Source organism: Myotis yumanensis, unplaced genomic scaffold (genome assembly GCF_028538775.1).
Source record: "Myotis yumanensis isolate MYYU_CA2020_CCGP unplaced genomic scaffold, mMyoYum1.0.hap1 SCAF_1, whole genome shotgun sequence".
Classification (NCBI taxonomy): Eukaryota; Metazoa; Chordata; class Mammalia; order Chiroptera; family Vespertilionidae; genus Myotis; species Myotis yumanensis.
Genome location: NW_027223752.1, coordinates 218,452,638 through 218,465,712, shown reverse-complemented (window position 1 = coordinate 218,465,712; position 13,075 = coordinate 218,452,638). Strand labels below are relative to the sequence as shown.

Genomic DNA, 13,075 nt, shown 5'->3' with positions numbered 1-13,075 from the left:
TATTCCCTCTTCTTTCGGTTTCTTAACTTCTAATGATTTGCAATTGGTTTTCTTAACATTGCAACATACAACAGGTTTTCACTTCTTTCAACAACCCAAGAGTTCTTCAAATTCCCAGCATTAAAATTAAAAAGTAAAGAACATTAAGCAAACACACAATAATAATACACTGAACAAAATCACTGCGCATTCCTTTCATGCTGATCTCTGTCATACTTAAAGGCAGGTAAATACACATCTTCCCATAGGACTCCACAGTAATTCTGTAAAACAAGATTTGTTTGAGCCCTGCCTGCCTTACATTGAGAATGGTGGTAAAATAAAGCTCAGTAACGTAAAATAATCTGTTTTATTATAAAAGTAATCAACATTTATGGCGATAAAGGCCTTAGAACCTTCCACTATCGCTCCATTCCCTTTGCTAACTACTCCTTATCTTTCAGAATTTCACCTATACCGCCTACACAGACATTCCTCCCCTGATAAGCCAATTCAGAGCAGATCACAAAATTATTCCCCCTCTTTTTCCTCATAGCTCTGAATACAATCTCCCATTATAAATATATATTTGTCTACATGCTTAACGTCTTTTCTCCTGGTAACACCAGCCCTTATGTGTTACAAGGACAAAGTTCAAGAACGTTTCATTCTCTACTGTATGACCAGCAACTAACCCAGAGAGAAATAGGGCACTAAAAAAAAAAAAAGAATCTGTGGAATGAATGAGTGACATGATTATGTGGCTGGCTCCTTATCCGTGAGATCTCAGCTTGAAAGTCACTCCCTCTGAGTAGCCATCCCTGCCAGCAGATGGATCCTTCAGGTCCCCTGGGTCTCCTGCTCCATTTCTTGAATCAGACTTCACAGATTTATAATTATATATCTATTTTGCTTTATCCATCTCCCATGATAGATCTTTAGATACTTGAATATAGAAAAGATTTGTTTTGTTTATCAATGTAAAACTAACAATTGCCACAGTTCCTAGCATATAAAATGTACTTAATAAATATTTAACAAATATATTTTTCAGTGAAAAATTCCAATTTGCATTTCACATAGAGAAAATAAACATTACTGAAACACTCTACCTTTAACTTCCTTGTTTTTTTCTTTTTCCAAATACTAATAAAGATCAGGTCACGAAATGACCATATAAAAGCTCTGTAAAACTACCTCGTTATTAAAGAAAAATTATACAGTACAGAAAACACGAAAAAAATGATCATTTTAATGTCCGTGCAATGTTAAAATATATTTTAAACATTTTTAAAATACATTCTTAAAAGTGTATTTATTTGGTACTTTCCTATTTAAAATGCAAGTTAGTCAATTTAAGATGTTTCTAAAACTAAATTTATATACACAACCTATTTTGCTCATTAAATGTGTCAACATTCAATTAGCTATTTTCTGCATGTGAACTTTAATAGCGAATTCTAATAACTGGTTAATTAAAGAACTTACACTTAGATCCTTTTTGACATTATTCCCCCCCTTTTTAAAATATATTTTATTGATTTTTACAGAGAGGAAGGGAAAGGGCTAGAGAGTTAGAAACATTGATGAGAGAGAAACATCGATCAGCTGCCTCCTGCACACCCCCTACTGGGGATGTGCCCGCAACCAAGGCACATGCTCTTGACCGGAATCGAACCTGGGACCCCTCAGTCTGCAGGCCAGTGCTCTATCCACTGAGCCAAACCGGTTAGGGCCATTATCCCCCTTTTTACCTAATGAAACTTTGATTTGCTAAAACCTACAAATTAATCAAAATTTCAACTAAATATTAAAAGAACTAGCTTAAGAAGGATGTGTTTCTAAATGTCAATGTACAATTTTAAATTAATAAATATGTTGGTGAATACTAAAGTTTTAAGAATTATCATTTCTGAGCAACAGTTAAATATTTCTCTCATGTATTTATAAAAGTCTTTTAGACATCAGGTAACTAATTCCACTGGAATTATGTAAAATTAATCTACTACACACAATTAGAGGCTGCTAAAATACTTTAAATATTTTCTCTGATATAAGTTATGCCTTTCCCTTAAATATCTTTTAACAGGTAGTAAGTGTTAAAAAAAAAAAAAAAAGACAAGGTATGAAATGCAACATCACCAATCATCACACAACACAAATTAGATCTGAAATAATGAATTATTACACAGAGATATTAAAGCCTTAGTCAATTAGCAATTTATTTGGCACAATAATCTTGGTAATAAAAAACAACAAACACTTACATAGTGCTTTGTTCTAGGCACTGTTGCAAGCCATACACAACTATTCATTCATTTAATCCTCCAAATAACCAGATAAGAAATATTATTATTCCCATTTTACAGATACAGGCACAGAGGCACTGCTAGGTTTAATAACTTGCCTACATCAGACAAGTAAAGAGTAACTGGGAGTCAAACCCAGGCAATCTGTGCTCTTAATCACTACTCAAACCTGACTCTAGCAGGTTTATAGCAAGAAATCCTGAACATCCCTTTAGGCAGCAATAACATTTGACCTCTACCCTTTTATATGTGAGTTTAATTTCACGAAGTCCTTCAGAATTCCTTTAGGAAAAAAGGTAAAGCAGACAAAAAACATATTAGCCTCGGTTTTATCCTACTTTTGTTTTTAGGGTTCTAAAGGGAAACATTTCTTTAAGCAGCTTTTTTAGAATAGTTTCTAAAGCTTGTGCAGTGTTATTGAACGGATTTCTACAAACTCTTCCCTGGAGCTCTGGTAGGGCAGGGGGTGTAAGGTTTCCGCGGCTTTCATAAACAAACACACCTTACCACCTGGTGTCAGTTTTTGTTGTCTCAAAATCATGTATCTTAAAATTCTTTTTTAACAACAGGGCATATACAATTAAAACTGCATTTATTAAGTGCTCACACGGAGGCACTTCTATTCAATATCACTCCTAAGTGCCAGCAGAATTTTTTAAGATTACATCTGATAGCTTAGAGAAAAAAATCCCAAAATCAAACAAGCTTGCTAACCAATGATATCAATTCAAGGTGGCAGAGGCTACCGAACTGTCACCTTCAACTATCACCCAGCTGGAATGAACCTCCAAGGCACTAAGTCAGATGTATGGATTTTATTAACTCATGATTCTTAAGCCATCACAAAAGTACTTCTCACTCATTCTACAAAGTACCTAAGAACAAAGGGACTAATACGCTTTACCAGATTCAGGGGCCTTGTTTACATAACCCTATAGCATTATGTGCACACTGTATCGTACTCTCTGCTCTAACCCTAACTAGACTCAGTATGTTTTGAAACTACTATAATTCCCCCAAATATAGACTTTTATTGATGTATTCACTCATTTTTACTTAGCTAATTATTATTTTACCTAATTATTCTTTTAAGGATGAGGCTTTTAATAGTGCAGTATTAGTTATAAAGTATTTTATAGATAGAAATCCAAGGAGTTATTATATTTCTCTGAAACACCAGCACTTTTCTATTCTAAAATGCATTTCCTCACTTTTAAGCAAACCCAAATGAGAGTTTCTAAGATTATATAAGCCAAAATGACTTGCGGCTAATAAAACATGAATATGTGCTAAAAGGACCCTGGAAAGTCAATGAAAAAGCATGAACGTGTGTGTGAATACCAATTTTTACAATATTTACAAAGAACCTAGTGTTTAAATGATATGGCATATGAAAAGCTATGTTAAAAGATTCACACTTCTTTATTTTATGGCGTCATACTCTATTTTTTTAAAAAAACCCAACATTTAACCAGTTTCTAGTTAAGACGATCACTTAAAAGTTTGTTTACCTCTACTTCTCCCAAAACTTCAAACAATTAAAAAAGCAAATAAAAATAAATACCTACAAACCAATACTGACCAGAGTAGATGATAGCAGGGATATTTAGCAAGTGGGAAAGCAGAAGAAAGGACAGGGACTGCCTTCGGAGGCTTCAGAGAGCTGACTGCTAGGCCTGTGACTGATCATAGCAAGAGGAAAACCAATTACCCACAAAATCTCAGAAAAATCTCAGGAGGTGGAGACACTTGGGGAAGTGACTATGAAGGGCAATGGGGTGCTGAGGCCAGAAACATTTGTTGGAAGGCAATTAAAGAGGTGTGTGCCCTCCTCGCTGCATCCCAGGATCCCTCCCTCACTGTGCAGAGCTAGAAAACTGCCCTTCCTCTTCCTCAACAGAAAGGTAGTTTCTTCCATGTGGAAGGTCACACAGGGCTCTGCACGGGGAGACTAAGACAGGGCTGAAGGCAGGGGACAGTCTTAAGAACAGCAGAATCACAGCATTCTTCATGGTGGCCAAGGCATGGAAACCACCGAAGTGTCCTTCAATAGATAATTAGATGAAGAAGATGTGGTACATATATACAAGGGAATACTACTCAGCCATAAGAAGCTAAGAAATCCTGCCATCTGTGACAGCATGGATGGATCTCGAGAATATCACACTAAGCAAAATAAGCCAGGCAGAAAAAGTCAAGAACCATATGATCTCACTCATATGTAGGATACAAAACTGAAAGCAAAAAATGAACAAAGACAAACAAACAAAAACTCAGACACAGATAACAGAACGGTGGTTACCAGAGGGAAGGGAGATGAGGAGGAGTAAAGGGTAAAAGGGGTCAAATATATGGTGGAAGAAGGAGGTTTGACTTTGGGTGGTAAACACATAATGTAATATACAGACGATGTATCATAGAACTGTCCACTTGGAATCCATATAATTTTATTAACCAATGCCACCCCGATAAATTTAATAAAAATAAAAAAGAAACAATCCAATGACAGTTTGTGTCATAAATAATTATGCTCAAAGTCCACTTTCCCTATTAAGTTCCCAAAAAGTTGTTTATCGCTTTATCACCCGCAAGAAGGGAATTCATTTAAAAGATCTGGCATGAGGGGACTCCAAGGAACATCATCTCTTGAAAAACAGACAGCCATACCCACCAGAGGCTGTTCCAATCAGCTGTGTAATATTTCATTTTAAAAAGCAACAGCCCAAGATTAACAAAACATTTGAGGAAAACATCTCTAAGGTAAAAGATGGGAATGACCCCCTCCCTCCCAAACAAGGAAACAGACTCAACTAGAGAAGAAAACTTGAAAAAAACATATTAATATCCTCAGAGATATTAAGAGAATATATTGCACTCCTGGAACAATACTAGCATACTATAAAAAGAACAGTCAAAAGTAAGAAACTGCTTTGCATATTAAATATAGGATAACAAAACACAAAAGTAGGTTCAAAAGTGCAATTGAAGACACTTCCCAGAAATGAAAAAGCTACATTTTATCAGCATTTTGGTGCAGGAAGTCCAATATCAAAGTACCAGGAATTCTAGAATCCCTATATTTAACATGGGCCACTGGCTTCTGGGTGAGCCGACGCCTAACCACTGTGTGGGCTTTGACCTCATCTTGGTATTTGGCCATTGGCTTTTCCCTCTGCCCTAGTCCTCTGTCCAACCAGAACATGCAAGTCACTGGCAGTCTCTCCCTCCTCAGCCTAGTGCCCAACCTTGCATCTCCCATAAAACAACCCCAGCTTACCCCTGCTATCCATCTCACATACTGCAGGTCCTCCAGATATCGCCCCAAGTCATGTCCCTCCTCCCCTCCTTCTAGCCAGAAAGCATTTCATCTGAAAATGCCAGTTCAAAATGTATCCATCTTCCAAAGACCAACTGAACTGCTACTTCTCTGAACCAGGTCTTTGAAGAAATGTTTTCTCAACAATCCCTTTGTAACCCCACAATTCTGTACTCTATGGACCTGACCTGTCTGTACCATTATTATTATACTCTGTCTTTATGTTTTACTTTTAATTTCCTAAATGGAAGACACACAAAAGGAGCGCACACATCTATCTCACTTATCATTGCATGACTCCATAAATTCTTCAGCTAGTGTACATTCAAATTGCTGAATCAGCCTCATGCGTTCAGCTTCTGCTGCCCCAGATTTACATAACCACACGATGCTTCTCCATGATTCAAAAATCAATAATTTTTTTTAAAAAAAAGAGAATTTAGCTAAGTAAGAAAGTCCTAAAACAACTTATCAAGTAAACTATGAGTTCCTGGAGATATATGGTAGCTTTTATAAATATGCTCAGTGTATTATGCTGAGCACACAAACATAAGTAGAAAACAGCAAACTAAAGATAAAAGAGTCTCCTTATTGCAGACATTCTTGGCTATTTTGATATGTGCATCCCCCACAAAGGGTACAGACATTACACCACGTTCTCCTCTTTACAGAGTTCACAGGATTCTTCGTCTGAATTACATATTTGGAAAATGCTAGAATAAATTATATCCAATCGTTCATTTTTGCATCTTTTCAGATTTGCTGAAATGCTTGAGCTTATTAATTACAGCTAGAAAAGGCAAGAGGGGCATATTGGTTTTTTATCCTCTAAACTCAGTGAGTATTTTAAAACAGGTACCATTTATTTAAGTTTTTCATCTGCTTGCCCTAGTTGTAATAACAGACCCAAGTTCAACATTCTATCAAGTTTCTTCCATACAATTTTATAAAGCAATAGTATCAAGCTACATTATAATTAGACTAGAGGCCAGGTGCACGAAATTCGTGCTCTCAGGGGGGGGGAGGGCGGATCCCCTCAGCCCAGCCTGCACCCTCTCACAGTCTAGGAGTCCTCGGGGGATGTCTGACTTAGGCTTAGTGCTGCCGCCAAGGCAGGAGAGACTCCCGCCACTGCTGCTGTGCTCACCAGTTGTGAGCCCTCCCACATGGGAGCGCACTGACCATCTGGGGGCAGCTCCTGCATTGAGCGTCTGCCCCCTGGTGGTCAGTGCATGTCATAGCGACTGGTCATTCCACCGTTTGATGGATCTGCCCATTAGCCTTTTATTATATAGGATCATTCAAATTTTTAAATAAACTTTATACGTTAAGCTCAACTGGAAATGTTTCAGTATTTCTTTAAAAATATATATTTTTTTATTGATTTCAGAGAGGAAGGGAGAGGAAGAGAGAGATAGAAACATCAATGATGAAAGAGAATCATTGATCAACCCCCATCCCCTGCACACCTCACACTGGGGATAGAGCCTCAACCTGGGCATGTGACCTGACCGGGAATCAAACCGTGACTTCTTGGTTCATAGGTTGATGCTCAACCACTGGGCCAGGCCAGCCAGGATCAGTGCTTCTTTAGCTGCATAATGTTACAGAATTATTTTCTTACTAAATATTTGGTGGTTTTTTACATACTGTTCATTAATTCAGAACTGGCATTTTCATTTCAAAAGCAAATAGATACTCAACCATGTGAAATAAATCCAGATTATGAATTTATTTTGTTTAATGTCACTCATGACTGACAACAGTTTCAAACAATATTTGGAGAAGGATAACTGAGTGTGGCTATTTATTTTTAAACTGTGTTTTGACAACACATGTAAGTGTCTCCAAGGAGGAAACAGAATTATAAGAACACTGAGGGACCACTGCTCTGGAAATGTACATTAGCGCCATCAATGGCACCTGCAGATTTTCAACAGTGTTCAGAGTTCAGTTTTACAAAATCCCTAGAAAAATGTAAAGAAAAAAATGATGTCTTATGCTAGTTTTTTACTGATTCTGTTGACAATAAATATTAAAGAATCTATCGCGTGCCACATTGTGGTTACTGAGGATACTGCAGTAAACAAAAGCCAATCTAGATGCTGTCCACAGGGAACGTATATAAAATAAACTAGAGATGTGATGCACGAAATTTGTGCAAGAGTAGGCCTTCCTTCCCCTGGCTGCTGGCACCGGCTTCCCTCTGGCACCTGGGACCCGGGCTTCCCTCCGGCCACCAGCAGGCACCCAGGACCCGGGCTTCCCTCCAGCCACTGGCAGGCACCTGGGATACAGGCTTCCCTCACAGCCCCAGCTTTGTCCGGTCTAATTAGCATATTATGCTTTTATTATTATAGATAAGTCATCTAGTATAGAGCTGGGCAGAGAAAACTAAAGTAACTAAGGGAGTAACAGGGTGGTGGGGGAGGGGCAGTGGTAACTTCAAATTTGGAGGCAGACATTAGAGCAAGCACTTAAGGGGATAGGGTACAAGCCCTATTACTCTCCGGGTAAGAGCATTCCAGGCAGAAAGAACAAGTGCAAAGGTCCAGGAGGGGGCTCCTGCTTCTTATTTCTTCTAGTTTTATAGAGAAATAGAAAAAGGTTTCTCTATTTTGTGATCTATCAGGATATAATTTTCTATTTGGGGCTCAGGGGAGATGGAGGAAGATGGTATAAGATTTTAGCCAATCATCTCATCTGTTTTGTGCTTCTATGGCTCACAGGCCAAATCTGGCCCATTGTCTGTGTTTATAAATAAAGTTTCGTTGAAAAAGCCTCATTCATTGGCTCCCATAGTCTCTATGTCTGCTTTAACGCTACAACTGCTGAGTGCTGATACCCCATACAGATCACATGGCTGTAAAGATTAAAATATGTATTATCTGACCATTTACAGGAAAAGCTTGCTAATACCTTCTCTTGGAATTCAGAATGTCATCTAAACCAGTGTGACCTGCACCAAAGCAACATGTGACCATGAGCTAAGCACAGCTCGGTAACCTCTGCATAAGGAATGGGCAGGTACCCATTGTCTAACTAATGAGCATCTTAAACACCCTTCCAATGGCCAAAGTCTAATTAGGAAAAGGAAAAATTCAGATTCTACTTCTGGTCTAATACATGCTTCTTGGTCAGTGACACATTGTTTCTCTCCAGTCATGGCAATACAATCCTGGAGAAATTTTTTTAAAAATTTCCTGGTGCTATAACAAACTCCTTTGTTTTCTTTCCTATATCCATTCCTCCTGGTATTCGGGGGAAAACAATTTAAGCCAGAAAACTCAATTATTTCTCCTAACATGGAGAGATATAAATCTAGAAAACTTACAGCATCTAACCTTAGGCAGATTCAGAAGAGAAAGAAGGAAAAGCCAGAGTTCTGACAAAGAGAAGGGAGAAAATGTTCTACCTATCCCAGGAGTGGCCAATAATGGTGACGCTTTCTCAGGGTGCCTGGAGCATAAACATGCCAACCCCGTAAAGAGCAAGGTGCCGCCAGAGAATACGCAGGAAACCACAGCTGCTGAGGGCTCTGTACCCAGAGTCTGCAAAACCTTCCGGTGATATTTTGGAAGCCCACTCGGATCTCCCTCAACGCTTAATTTTACAGAAATCAAAGAGCTGAGAATATGCGAGCTCACTGCTTCATTCCACCCGTGTGTATGATCTGAGTGCTGACTCATACGTTTGCTATTTACCAATAATACTGATGACTGATGAAAAGCAGACACAGCTGACTACTTTATCATCCTAATGTAACCAGGAAGAAGAGAGACAAAGTAATTGGTACAAGAAGTACTTTGGTTTATTCAACATCTAATTTGCTGGAAGGATGCAATCATATGAAATGTTAACCACATAATTAAAAGCCATAAAAGTGTTGGGGGTCTTTTGGCTTTCTTAAGACATGCAATACCTGCTCCCACTAGGCAACTGATACTTCTTCTGGTAATTATTTGCTAATAAAATCTATTTCAGGTCAAACCAAGGCCTTCTGGAAATGATGAACATTTGCGGGGGGGGGGGGGGGGGGGGGAGGGGCGGGAGTTGGCGGGGGGGGGGGGGGGGGGATAGCAGAGAAAACCAGCACATTGTAGAGATCCACCACACTAATTCCTTAAACAGGAGAGGTTTAATCCAAAAATAACTTAATGATTCATGAGGAACATTTCAAATAAATATTGCAAAAAGACATCCAAAATCAAGATGCTACAAAACAATTCTAATTAAACATAATCCCTCCCCAAAGATTTCTCAGTACTATAAAATGCTTAAGGGACAGAAGTTTCTTCGTAAACAGGAACGATAAGTCTTTTTTAAAAGTATAATATTCAGGGAACTCTGACCTTCTGTGCAACATACAAAATTCAAAACAATATATTAATAACAGTGAAGGCTGAAATCTAACAATGACGTGTTTTCCCTTAACTACAATAAGCCTTGTATTCCCAAACAGAACACTGTTATGAGATGAGCAAAAGCCCAACAGTGTGGCCTGAGTGATACTAACTCAATCTGTGTTGTTTTTTTCTTTGCTACAAATCGGGACACAATAGTGAATTTTTTGTGCAAAGTTAGAAACTAACCCTAAGATTCTAGAGGTGAAATTGTAACTTCCAGTTTTAATCTGCTTTTCAGCACCCCTTAACCTCTCATTCCATTTAGCATATTCCACAGGCTTCTCTTATGTCTAAACAACAGCATTTTCAAAAGCATGTTGAAAGTCCAGAAAAACAATCTGTATGCATGGTGACGAGGGGTGAAGGAAGGGGGGTTAGTAGCAACCTTGCAGGTTTAGAAATGGATCAACTTGAATTTTTGAAAATATGTTACTTATTAAAATAAATGAACAAATACATACCCTTGAGGAGAGAGTTTGTCTAGCCAGCCCGACTTAACCTTCTTCGCAGACGATCCATAAAAGCAGGCATAAGGAGATATTGGACTTGAAGAAATGACTGATGAATCAGCATTTCCACTCGTGGAGCTTAAGGGATAACTGTGCCTATTAACAGGGTCCAAGTTCAATACTTTTTGAGTCCTGGATTTAGATGCCTTTGAATTTTTTCTTTTTAAACTCTGAAAGCATTCTTCTACTGTTGAATATTCTGAATCTGCAGCTCCGCCAGTCGGAAAATTGTTTTTGTCCTCTCGAGGTATCCAAATATCTTCCACTTTGTCTTCACTTACATTCTCCTTCCTGTTATCATATATGCTAAAGGGAAAAAAATAGTGTAAACATTTCAAAGTGCTTATGCCATTTAAGCCATCGGTTATGTTTTACATTTATAAACAACCCACTACCGAAATTTCAGACCAGGAAAATCTTAGCATTCAATTAATCCACCTGATAATTTTTAAAATTCTTCCAAGAAAATTAAATACAAATCTCTCATTATCCTAAGACCTATTTGAACACTACTAGAAGTAGTATATTTTTTCTTGCGTATCATTTAATCCTATCTGCTTATTTGGGGGGGCTGAGTACAGGTGGTAAGGATGGGAGACAGGCTGTATTTTTTGCAATACAATTTAAACATCTTCACCAGCACCATTGAGCAGCCAGCCCCAGCCCAACCCTGGTCCCTGGGCAACATCATGAACGACTAACTTATGTTTTTGGAGATCTTCTTCTAAACTTCTTGCCTCTTCTTTGACTCTCCACTCCCAGGACCTTATGTTCCATTACAATGTAATAGGACAGGGAGTCCTGACTGATGAGAGCTTTAGTATTATTTTGCAACACTAATGAGGAAGAACCAGACCACATTGCTAGCTAGAAAATGAGAAAGGGTCAGGGTTACACTAAGAAGAGCAGTGTAGCATATACTATTTACTGGAACACATTCATAATAGCTAAGCATATCGCTATACATTTCAGGAATGACAAAACAGAGTCACTGAGTAATTTATGTATAATAAAACCTATAACCCATAAAGGAGGTTTTTTTCTAATCAATAAAACATATGTTTAGGGGTCCAATTACATTCTTCTGGATACAGTGTTCTAAAAGCCAGAACTTCCTTAAAGAATGATTTAGCCTGGCCCCTTCCACGTTATGCATTGTAATAGAGTCATATCAAGTGCTTGCTGCACTAGGAGTTTAGTATCTTCCTTAAGTTTTTCTATTTTCCTTAAGTTTAGTTTCAACTGTTGAAGGGAAACCCACAACAGTGTTAGCCTTCAGAAAGAGAAGGATAAAATGGAAGATAAAATGAATGTTAAGTAATGAACCAGTAAACCAAGTCCTAATAAAGCTGAGAGAAAAACAAAATTTATGTTGGAGCCTTAGAAATTCTGATTAATTTCATGTGTGATCCAAATAAGTGGGTAATTTTCAAGCCACTTGTCAATGCAGAACGTTCAATAAAAAAATACGAAGTTACATTTGTGAAAACTCACAGAGAGTTTTTTGCACTGCTCCTTTCTCCTCCATATTAACTAACTTCTTTTAATCCTTAAAATGCAATCACAGTCACCACATATTTGCCACATTGGGAAGGGGAGAGTGGTTTCAAATTAGAGGAAGACCAAAATAATCTGTCACAGAACACACTTGGTCTACAGACTCTAAATTCAATTATTAAAATGAGTTCTGCTATTGGCGCATTTAAAAAGAAAAGATTTGCTGCGCTAGCTGGTGTGGCTCAATGGCTAGAGCACCAGGCCATGCACCAAAGGGTCGAAGGATCAGTTCCTGGTCAGGGGCACATACCTGAGTTGCGGGTTTGATCCTTGGCCCCAGTCAGAGCACGAGCAGAAGGCAACCAACCGATGTCTCTCTCTCATAACGATGTTTCTCTCTCCTCCCTCCCTTCCACTCTCCAAAAATCAATGGAAAAAATATCAAAAAAGGTTTGAACTTACCAATGTTAACTATTTTCTTCGAAACATAATATGAGCAAGAAGTCAACATTGTGTAACATTTTATTCCAAAGAATTAATCATCATTAGTCATGACTTCATACCTTGATTGGACAAAAAAAGAGTTTCTTTCAGTTGTTGCTTTCCCTTTGGGTGTTTCTTCATGGGCCCAAAATTCATTCCTTATAGACTTTTTCTATTAAAAAAAATACATACAGTTTTTTTAGGGTTTCAATATTCTACAAAGTTCCACAATATCTGGGTTTAGTTTTATTATCCAAATGTCTAATTGCTTAGGTCAATTATCAGTAAAAACAATGTAATTAGGAAGACTCCATTAAACAGTAGCCTTTGGATGCTTTTTTCAATAACTAATTTCAATCATTAATAACTCATCATTTCAAGAAAAAAAAAACAGAATATGCTAACCAAGAATAAAATTTATTTACTTTTACTTTCCCAATATTTTTTGTCTTCTAACTTCTTTTTTATCATGACCAAGAAATAAAATAGCAAAGAGCATAGATACTGAAGAGAAAAGACTAAAACTGAATAATTAAGACATGTAACTAGTCAGAGGTCTGTATTTGGGTATAATGC

General features: G+C 37.8%; 1 protein-coding gene across 4 annotated transcripts in view; it reads right to left on the bottom strand.

Annotated features, from left to right (window-relative positions):
* Positions 1-13,075, bottom strand: part of ARAP2 (ArfGAP with RhoGAP domain, ankyrin repeat and PH domain 2) — a 158,062-nt gene that overhangs the window by 115,507 nt on the left and 29,480 nt on the right. For all 4 annotated transcript variants that reach the window (XM_070398186.1, XM_070398201.1, XM_070398210.1 and 1 more), the window contains exons 5-6: positions 12,580-12,671; positions 10,472-10,825 (exon numbers count right to left, since the gene is read on the bottom strand). In XM_070398186.1, the coding sequence (XP_070254287.1) occupies positions 10,472-10,825; positions 12,580-12,671 (446 nt within the window). The remainder of the gene's footprint in view (positions 1-10,471; positions 10,826-12,579; positions 12,672-13,075) is intronic.